Source organism: Fragaria vesca, linkage group LG5 (assembly GCF_000184155.1).
Source record: "Fragaria vesca subsp. vesca linkage group LG5, FraVesHawaii_1.0, whole genome shotgun sequence".
Classification (NCBI taxonomy): Eukaryota; Viridiplantae; Streptophyta; class Magnoliopsida; order Rosales; family Rosaceae; genus Fragaria; species Fragaria vesca.
This window is the reverse complement of record NC_020495.1, coordinates 238,497-249,615: the sequence shown is the minus strand read 5'-3', so window position 1 is coordinate 249,615 and position 11,119 is coordinate 238,497. Positions and strand designations below refer to the sequence as shown.

Below are 11,119 nucleotides of genomic sequence, written 5' to 3'. Positions count from 1 at the left end.
GTGAAAGCAAAGTTCGTCAAGAAACCAAGTAACGAGTATCGAAATCGAGTTGCACCAAATTTGGTGGCACACTGCCACGAGTCCTTCTCCTCGCCTCTTGTTTCGAGTGGTCGGTCTAACCCGACGCGGTGACGAATTCGGAACAAGTTGTGGTGCAGCTTTAATTCGTCACAGAAAGGGAGGTAAATGGGGGACCAAGTTAGAAGCAAAGGAAGGCTCAGCAGCATCAACAAGGCTAGCTAGCTCGAATCCAACCCCAGATCGATCTCCGATCTCAAACGGGGGACCAAAAAGTCATTAACCAATTTCCTTTTCGTGGAGAAAAGGAATGTTCATGATGATGGCGCATGTTATATGGTAATTAGGTCTTGTTCCACCACGATGCTTTGTTGTTTTATGCCTTTCTGTCCGTACCAGGGCCTAATTCTCTTGTTGGTGTTTCGTGTCTTCTTGTTATGTTTCTATTTGTTAGGAAGAGATGATAGCTAGTAGGGTTACAAAAGATTTTGGTTTGCTTGTAATGGTCGGTATTTGTTATCTGCGCTATCAGACAGGTGAATCAATTTCTAATCCAGATCAGCTGCATAAGTTGGCGACCTATAATAGCGTGAGCAAAGCCTTTATTCAGATAACACACCCGTATATGTTGCTCTCTTATTTTCAAGTTGTTAAGTTGAGAACAATCTCGGTTCTGGTGCTGAGATTAGTAGTTGCGATCGAGCTCGATCATGCTAATTTGTTTGGCAACATGTTTAGATCGAGACATTACGGTACAGTACGTATAGGATAGTACTGGACAGTGGACACAACTACCATTTTGAAACGTATGTTACTTATGTAATAGTATAGTATACGACCGTTTAAATCAGCTTATTCATCAGAGCGTTTCCTACCATTTAAGACTACCTGCTTAAATACTACAGCGCATCAGTTCCTCTCTGTAATTACTTCCGGTTCTAATGTGAGCATCAGTTCCTCTCTGTAATACTTTGCTAGCCTCGAACCTCCTTGATGCTCGAATGTCATCACTCGTCAAGAGTGTTTGAACGTTCACTTGTATAGTGAGGGAATGAGCTTTTCAGGTTTCATCCCAAAATCTTCGAGACATGCATATACACGGGGTAAATTATATCCGATCGATCGTCGAAGAACAAAACAAATGTAATGTCTCCATATATTCATGCCATGACATTTGATGAATCAGTGAACATCATTTGATTTCAATATTCACAGTATCTAGTAGCAATATACAGGGTGAAAACCCCCTCTATTTGACTATTCTTTCAAAGCAACAAAAATCAAAATCACCATCATGAATTTGGACCATGCATTAACGGAATTTTAGCGAAAATTATCATCAAAAGTAATGGCGACGGGTACTAGTCCTCCTCCGCCGTTGACAATGGTCCCCTGCAGCAATCCTCATCTGCACCTTCTCAAACTCGGAAGCCTCACATGGTATAACGATCCGACCCGGATGGTTGAACCCGTAAACCTTCTCAGCCTCCTTCAACAACTCCCCGAACAGCGGGTGATTGAAGTATATGACAGGCACCAAGTACCTCTGCGTGTCGTCGTCGGACTCCCCCACGTACACGGCCATGTGTCCCTTCGGAACAACCACCGGTTTCGCTTCATCCGGGGACTGTCCAACCCGCATGTAACCCGAGTTATTAGGAAAACACAGCTGCTTGGCTCCACGTCGAAGAGACCTTGCCAAGGTCAAGAATTTGGAAACGGGGTTGTACGTACTTCTGGACGTCGTGGATTGCAGCCTCTGGTACCGGACCGGCTCTCTTCTGGGTCGATGGACTATCCATTTGAAGATCTTGACCAGCTTGTGTACTCTCAGCCTGAAACCTCTGCTCTTTCTCATTCTGTGGGCGTTCATCATCGAGCTAGAAAGAAGCCAATTAACTATGACCTGGGGTTTGCGTCCAGATCGATGAAGAATCACACAACTCGATCTTAACGTACTGAAGTACCCTCTCTCGGGCTCTCGGCTCTATATGAGTTTGTAGTGTGTGTTTGGTTTTGAGGTGGTTTATAGTAGTGAGGTGTTTATAGTGGCGTTGGTGGAGGTGGTGGGATTCTTGGAATAAGATGAGAATATGGTTCCTTTGGGAAATCAGCAGAGATTTGTTGTCTGTGTATATATGATGATGATGAAATAATGGTCGGCACAAGGTACAGAATTTTGGAGTGTATGGGAAGAAAATGAAGTTACATACGTGATAAATAGCACAGAAAGGGCAAGAGACGAGAGAGAAACTGAGTGGTAGGAGAGAGAAGTAATTCTGTATTAAATTGGTTTTAATCGGTACTTTGAGAAACGTACGGATATGTAATGGGACTCTTTTTTTGTACTAATTAATTAATATTCTTATCTTGATTAATCAAAACATCGATCATTGTTTGTTTGAGTGAAGCAAACGCTACTCACACTAGCTCTCTCTTATCTTCTTTTTTTTTTTTTTTTCTAAAGGCATTTTAGAAATCATTTTTGCAAATGTTTGCCCAAATTTTCTCATATCTTTAGCAAATGAGCAAAACATATAACGTGACACATGTTTTTTATTTAGCAATCAAATCAAGTAATTAACCAATTTTCACTTTCTAATTTGTTAGCTGATGAGGCGCAAACAAATCAATTAACAAAATTCTGTCATATCGACTATCACATAAGATGTGATGCAAGTGATACCTTAAAAGATGTTTCACCTAACGTTACTCTAGACTATTTCATGTGATTGACGATCATTTCCCAATCACGTATTTACTACATATTGATCGGACTAATAGTATGGGGCAACGTTTATCATGAATAGTGAAAAAGTAATTAAAATAAAAAAAAGGATTGGCACAAATTAAAGCTCTATGAAATGTCTAAATCCTAACTTCAAAAGTCGTTTGATCAATCATCTAACTCGAGCGGTCACTTGGACACTTTTTCATAGATTGGTAGTGCTAAATCGCATTCTGATGGGGCTATTGTATTAATCATAGTTGGTATTTAGAAATAGTAGCATACAATAATTTTTGTAAGATTTTTCTTGAAGCTAAATTAAATTTGGAGTCTCTGTCTCGGACACTGACCTCGATCGATCATATTTCTCTTTATATTTGTTCAAGATTCCTACTCCCACTTACATTTCATTGGTAGACATTATGTTGATTATTCTGTTTTTGGATCAAACAATTTCTTTTCTAAAATGAAAGACCTTAATCCAGATCATTCTTACAAAATGGTATACGTACGTTCTTAATCGATCAGCAGAGGAAACCTAAAACCAAGTTGTGATCACTTGTTGTTTTTTTTTCTTTTGGAACGACTTGTTTTTCTTGTGTTTGGTATTTGAAGACGAAAAGCATTTCATCAGAGCTTGAACAATATGAGATTAGCCGGCCACATATATATCTGTGGTCCTTCAATTCAGAATAGAATTTGTAATGACAAATGTTTTCCTTGTTTGGATTGATAGGCTGCACTTACGTTTTGCCTTTCGAGCTCTTTTTGCTCCTGAAAATAGTTCACCTCGATCTATGTATTACTGATGTTCGTGATCTGTATATAGTAATTAATCTGGTGCATGCTATAATATACAGTGTAAAACAGTAAACATGTTCTAAATTATTATTGGGAAAGGCATATGAATGCAAACAATGTTTGTACATATATGAAAGAACAAAATGGCAATATATGTATATATGTGTGTTAGATCAAAAGACAAAGAATCTGAATGTTATGAGCTGGACTGTTCTAATTGCATGTAAGCTATAAAATTAGCAAGAAGTGTGTTGTTCCTTTTGATCCTTTTAGATTTTATATTCCATGCTTACTAGTTGTTAACCCTAGTTAATAGTATACATATAACATATTACGAATTCCAACTGTACGATTAGTACACAATGAAAGCTACAAATATCATCATTTGGGTGACATTATATAAAATAGTTGTTTGTAGTTTGTATAATTAAGTCAATTAATCTGCCTACATATATATCGTACTTTGTACTCCACTCCAGCTATGTATGAAAATAATGAAATACTTGCTGCACGTATGGAGTACGAAATTGTCGACGGCAACATGCATGCTTTCATTTTTTTTAATTTTGTCTGGGAAAGATAACAACAAACAAGACGTCGTTGAGAAATTAAGGGGAAGAGTTCCCAGCAATGGAGCAGATCATTTTGTTTTCTTATAACTATTGCTATTTCTGAATCAAAATATAGACAATTTTTTATTAGCTCATCTTTTTTGGTTTTTACTCCTGAAATGGTTTCAAGACTAAATTTACTAGTTAGCTACTGGATAAGTTTCTTCTTTGCTCTCTAGCTACTAAGACGTACTGTATGAGCTAAGTTGGTAAATGTTAATTAAGCATTAGTTAATTATGTGCTTCGGTGCTACAAGATTAAATCTTAACAGACATGATTATCTAAACACAGCTTACTATCTTACACCAGCAAACACTGAGCATCTTCATCGATATTGCAACTACACTTTTCGAATCTGCTGCTTTAGTAACTGATATTTTGCTCCTATATAGAAGAAAACAAATAATAAAAACTGATGTGTGATTGCTCTATACCAATTCAATTTGATCAGATTTTTGAAGTCCAATACTATGTACTCAGTTAAGACAAATTTATAGGTATTAAGAATGCCAGTGGTATTGTTGTAGCTGAACAGTACGTATGTGCGTCATGCCAGCAACTGCTTTGGATTTTGGGTTTGAGGTTGAACCTATAAATTTGGAGAAAGACAATTTTATTTGATACGTGGTACTTCTTTTTGGGGACAATGATCGATCTACAAGATTATGTGAAAGAAGAATCTTTAATAAATTACAGATATGCTGCATTAAAATCCAGTGTGACAAAGAAGAGTGAGGATTTCGGTCCCCATAATTCAGTTACGAACATTTCTTCAGTTTAAACATGTTTAGCTTTTTAAACCCATATTTTCTCTTTTTGTTAACCAAAGTTAATTAAAACTGCATGTCATAGAACAGGAGCATTATATACACACATAAGAATTACTAGCTGGCTCTTAAGAATAGTATTTCGCAAACGTGCTAATTGATGTGCAATCCCAAAACCCGGAACCCTATCTATTGAACAACTTGTCAACTGATTAAGAACAAATTAAGTCCCATATCTTCCACTACTCAAACCATATGAATCATCCATATCTTAAAGCCATGCCAAATAGAGATAAACGTATATATCCTTTTTCTTCTTCTTCTTCTTCTTCTTCTTCCTCTTTTGTTCTTTTTCCTTTTTTCGCCAATACAAAAGGATATACAAATTATATCCTCAAGATCTGATCTTATTCTTGCTCTGATCAACCAGCCAGGATAAACTATAAAGCATATAACATCTTAGTCCATCACTAGAAAAGTATTAACCAAACATATATATAAGACATGATAAACTCTAATCCACTTCACTTTAGTCATGTCTTACCTAATAACCTTGTCTTAATATCTGATAACCTTTTATGCATATTACTTTAATAATATTTTAGGCTTCTACATGCAGTAATTGGCACCCAAGCCATAAAAAATCAACAAATAATTAAAAAAATCCAAATTTTGCTAATAAAAGTTCAACTTTGATATTAGTTTTTGATCACTTTTGTGTTTATTCTGAAAAGCCAGAGGCCCTGTAATTAGCAATTGTTGGACTTGGACCAATACAACAAATAGTCGAGCCCAATATCTATAGCTCTTGACTTTTGGATGAAATTATTTGAAATTGATGATGGGCTGGATGGGCTTCAGGATTGTAGTGAGGCCACCAAAATTTGCAAAAACTCGTATCGTCTTCACGCGCGTACTGGCTGAAATGGATACACTGATACACAAACCTCAACAGAAAGAAACATCTACGAATGGTTTTCAGGTGTAAATGAGTGGAGTTAAGCCGTTGAGCAATCCCTTCATACTCATCAGATTATGATCCAGTATAGAGTTGCTTAAAACTGTGAACTTAATTAGATCAGACATTTTTTATTTACGTACCTAGCCATGACAGTTTGAGCTCTACCATGCCAAACCGGGACTCTGGGTTTGAATTCTAGCATGCATGCCTATCTCCCAAAATACAAGACTGTGGGACGTTGCTCGATCTGTCCGGCCTGGAGGTTGGGAAATGCCTTAATTTCGGGTTTAGGGCAAATTACCCCTTTTCCTTAAGATCGATGTGAACAGAGTGTAGGGCAAAGCGCCTTATATTGGGATTCTACTTGATGCCCTTATCTTGATGAAGCCCCACATAATCCCTCAGACCATTACTTATTGGTTCCTCATCATCCACCTTAACTACTTTATGGGACAAAACTAAACTAGCTAATTATTCTTTTTCTAACATGACCTTGGGAATCAAAGCTCTCTCCCTTTTGTAGAAGGACAGTTCACATTCGCAGGAGCCAAACTATGTAAACAACGAGCGCGCTTCAAGGGCTTTGAGATAAAGCAACAGGCATGGCAACCTGCTGTCTTTCAAGAAATTAAAACCGGTTTTAGTTGTACAAGCTAGATCCAATTCGCTTGAATTCTTTGGGTCTTTTCTTTTCTTAATGAACGATCCTAGCTGCGTCTATAATCACCAGAATGATTAAATGTTTGACTCCTGAGAGTTTCAATTCGTTGCCCCATGCCACCAATGTCATCCTTTGCATGCCACACCTTCCATACCCCAATCTTGTAAATCTTTCACTCCTGATGAACAAGACTCGATCGAACTAATATATACATTTCTGCTGAAACCCTAATGATTTGTCAAATCAACTTTAGAAACATGTTTTACATAAAATCGAGACTATTGAATGGGTGCATATATCGTGCATGATAGGGTTTCATAAACATGAGATCGATTGCAATTTCATGCAACAAGGCTTCTTGTTCTAAGTGATTACTCTTCTGTTCACTTGATAATTAATCAAATCCAGTTCATTGTATGATATACCAAGTAGAAGCAAGTAACATATATAAGGCTATTCCTAATTGCTTCTACTTGGTAATAATTCCAAGCTTGATAATATATAATTCCAAACTCCATTAACCTGCCCTGCATTAGTTAGTTCTCATTTCTTAATCTTATTATTATTGCCATAATTGGTATTATTATTTTGGTGGGGACATATAAACCAGAATGCAATCATATTCTCTACTGCGGTTAACATCATCATTATTTCAATTTTCTAGCGCGCTCTTCATTCTAGCTAACAATGAAGACTCCTAAAAAGAGCCGGCCACAGCCTCACAAAACCATTTCGTTTTCTTTTTCTAAAAACACGAAAATGGTAATAATTAGCCATGAAGATTTCAGAAAAAAACAGTACGCAATGCCCACTATGTGCATGTGTTTCTGTGCCCAACAGTTGACCGTACCTATGAACTATGAAGTCAAATTTCAAATCAAATGATGCTATTTTATGCATGTAGAAGATCATAATTAAATTAGTGGATGGATTGATTTATGTTTGAAAGAACATATATCATCTGGAATTACTCGAGTACTTGTAGTCGTCGGCCCTCCGTCGCTCCGAGAAAGACATATAAACATGTAGCTGCAAATTCTAGCACAATGAAATTCTAGTTAGAGATCGAATCATGAGGAAAGTTGGAAGCATTTTAAGAGGCCAGAAGTGACTGGAAGCTGTTAGATCGATCAGAAAGTGGTCTTCTCTTTTCCGAACAGACAAATGAGAAGCTCATCGATCTCGTGCATTTCATTGTTTGAAGCATGTGTTGAATATTTCTGGGTCATCTCTTCCTCCCTAGCAAGCTAATCATGCAATCATGCATGCTTGTGAGACAGTGACAGACGATTAGTTTTTTACCATGCCAATGAATCCTTGTCTACCATGTGTTAATGCGCATGTACTTACAAAACTAATTTCACAAACCCTAACCCGCACACGTCGATCTCTCTCTCTCTCTCTCATGTTCTGTTTCTTTCTCTCGTGCTTCAAATTCTGGTTCTGCATAATCATTTACCTTTTTCTCAAGAACTGCCGAGCAAAAGGATAACAATGTTAAGACTGTTTGAGTTAGAGGTAGACTATTACGAACAAGGTTTGAATTGGTACCTTCGCAAGTAAAGTGTTAGGACCGGGGAGATTGATGTTGAAATTATTTACAGTCTTGCTGCGGCGTGCCTTACTTACTCGAACAAGGTAAGCGCCGTTCTGTTCTTGTTGGGCTGAATGTATAGGGGGCTATGTCTCCTGCCTAAATACTTTTGCAAGGAGTAGTGTACGTGATCGATAAGGACGATATTTTGGCTTACATTACATTTTCTTTTGCTAATGATTTTAGGCACACATTACTTATACATTTATATATCAACATTCAACCATGATTTGGCATCATGTATACTTGAATTTATGTCGTATGAAGCACCGTATATATCCTTTTAGCGTACATATAGCACAAAGTACGTGTACACTACTGTTCTAGAAGTTTGAAAAAGCATGACAGGATTTTATATTCACCAACCAGTATAGCTAGTCAGCTATTTTATACCAGTAGTGGAGTTATGTGTTGTCTTTACTGAACGCTAGCCAGTCTGGTTCGACGGATCAGAAGTAGCCATGCCACTCTGGTTCGGCAGCTCGATCAGGTGGATATGATGGCCTGACCTCCCAAATTTTCTGGGGGATGAAGAGTAGTGTTCTGGTAAGTGGTCATATCTTTCTCGATGTCTACAGTTTAAGTTCTTTTTATGTCCAGAACGTACGTATGGCCTACCTGTATTCATATTGCGCAAGCTTTACTCCATACTTTTTAGGTACATACAGAGACTTGAGAAATACATGGTCCAGTCTACTTTATATACATGTAATATGTCTGAGTATATATATACCCTCCATCCCAAGCTTTTGACAGAAGATCGAGTTTCTCATCAAATATTTGGTTACTTACTTACATCCACACACGGTTCCTATCCAGAGCGAAACTTCGCTTTGAAATTAACGTGTGAAGTTCCTTAATTAACTCATTTTTCGGACATATTTTCATATCTCTACCGTTCAGTTTATTGATACTAATGAATAGATAATTGTTGCAAAATTTCATCCAACTTGATAATTGTGTATATTGATGATACTATATATGTGTGCGCGCGCGTGTGTATAGGAACTCGCCAAGAGGAATATATCTAGAATTTAGTTTTAAGTTGAACATATATATATGGTGGATACTGGATAGAATATTGTAGGACAACAACTTGCTCATGGGGATGAGATCGGAGTGAGACTCTGAGAGGATTACAACTTCTTTTTTTCAGTTTTCCTAATTTTAATAGGAAGCTTTTGAGGAGTTGCCCATCCCTGGTTAAACGTGGGGAACCGAAACAATAATGAGTCTATATCAGCAATCATCAACTAAGTCCCCACCATTTGTTGGCTTTCAGCTTCCCATTTGCTCTCTAAAACTTTTGCTAATCATGTTGGTAAGTATACTAGAACGCAACCAACAAAAAGAAATTAAGGTTTTGGTTCATTAACTAATTAATGTCACGCAATTAAACTTCTAATAAGGTTCCTTTCACATTCTGCGACGTCTTGGTACCACTCCGCCACTACTAGTAGTTAACTATAACTAGGAATTGTACACTGACCAAACTTGTCTGAAACTGAAAGTCACTAATGCGCCGGCGAGCTAGACTGCTAGGGTTGTGGCTTAATTAGTAAAGCGATGGTGCTATTGTGGAATCATGCCTAATGCTTTTGATCCAAATTCAGGTGAGTTGATCCCAACGAGCAATTGGACAAACAAGTTCTCTCTTGGCTCCTCGCATACGGTCTATCTATGCATGCATGCATGGTATCTGCAGCTTCGTTAACTTGTGGAAAACTTACAAGAAAAGTTCAAACGTTTTAAAAGGTAGGATGTTGAAGAAGGCAAATAAGGCTGTTATCGTTCCTAAACAACTTATTCATTCAATTGGAGCACTTGTAATGGCGTCACTTTTCTATCAATTACACATCATCGATCAATGAGGATTAATATTGGTTGTACCAATTAAAACCCCTAATTATCTGTGTTTAAAATATACCAGCTTCAATTGATCATTTGCAATCGAAATCAACAATTAAGTGCATCACTGTGTTTATCATTGAGTTTTCAGGTGCATGCAAAATACCTTGTCGTGTGGTAATTGGTGTTTGGTGCCATTAACTCGATTCAGCTTAGATAAACTTATCATTATCGATCAAGATGTATATGGAAGAGCTAGTAATAAAACCCGTTTGGTCCAATAGGATCTTAAACTTGAAAACAAACTCAACTCCACGTAACCATGGGTCCTAAATGACACCGGGATCACGTTTGAGACTTTAGCTTCACTTCTTTCTTTACTGTAGCTTGTTACAACGAAACATGCTTATCCCACTATTATATCATATTTAACGCATTTCCTTTACCCTAAAGACCCCAAAACCCAAAGGCAATGCACCGGCCCGCTACACAGGCTAGGGAAAAAATGAAGAAAAAAACGATGGTGGGTTTGCCTAAAATTAATACAAAACAGTTAGTATAATCGTTCAATAAAATTTAGTCTAGTAACACGATCTACTGTTTATGAGGAATGGTTTTGAGTTCGCCTTATATAAGAATATTAATTACCCTGAAGAGGTCGGAGATGACAAATGCTTTAGGGTTTAGTAAGAATACTAAATTTCCATTGTAATTCGCTTGTAAGTAAGCAAATCCGCGCGCGTCTTCATTCTAAAACGGACACGAACGGGTACACGGCAAAGCGTAAGCTTCTCCTGCCAAGAACAGGGTGGCCGGGAAGACTGGTGGGACCCCCAAAGTTTGAGACTCATAACGGGATAACGGGACGGACCCCACAAGCATAAACCGGCCTGCACAGAAAATCGTGAGCCTAATGATCTCTTGGGCTAGCCCACGCCGGACCATCAGCCGCCACGTAACCCAGTCCCGGGGACATCATTCCGTTCCGCCAACCCCCCCCCCCCAAAAATGGGTCCCACACTCCACCACCATAGAGAGGGCACGGAAACTCACGCAGCACAACGACCTGTCTTTCATTGTTGCACTGTCGCACCTGGCTTACGGATGGGCTCAGCTGAGCCGAGCGAGC

General features: G+C 38.1%; 1 protein-coding gene across 1 annotated transcript; it reads right to left on the bottom strand.

Moving 5' to 3' along the window:
- Window positions 1-1,238: 1,238 nt before the first annotated feature.
- LOC101292210 lies at window positions 1,239-2,206 on the bottom strand. Its single transcript, XM_004298619.1, has one exon. The coding sequence runs from the start codon at window positions 1,892-1,894 to the stop codon at window positions 1,358-1,360; it is 537 nt and encodes a 178-aa protein (XP_004298667.1). The 5' UTR covers window positions 1,895-2,206; the 3' UTR covers window positions 1,239-1,357.
- Between the last annotated feature and the right edge of the window lie 8,913 nt (window positions 2,207-11,119).

What these genes read in the sequence shown, in the direction of transcription:
- LOC101292210 (XM_004298619.1), bottom strand. Translation starts at nt 1,894, where the DNA reads ATGATGAACGCCCACAGAATGAGAAAGAGCAGAGGTTTCAGGCTGAGA.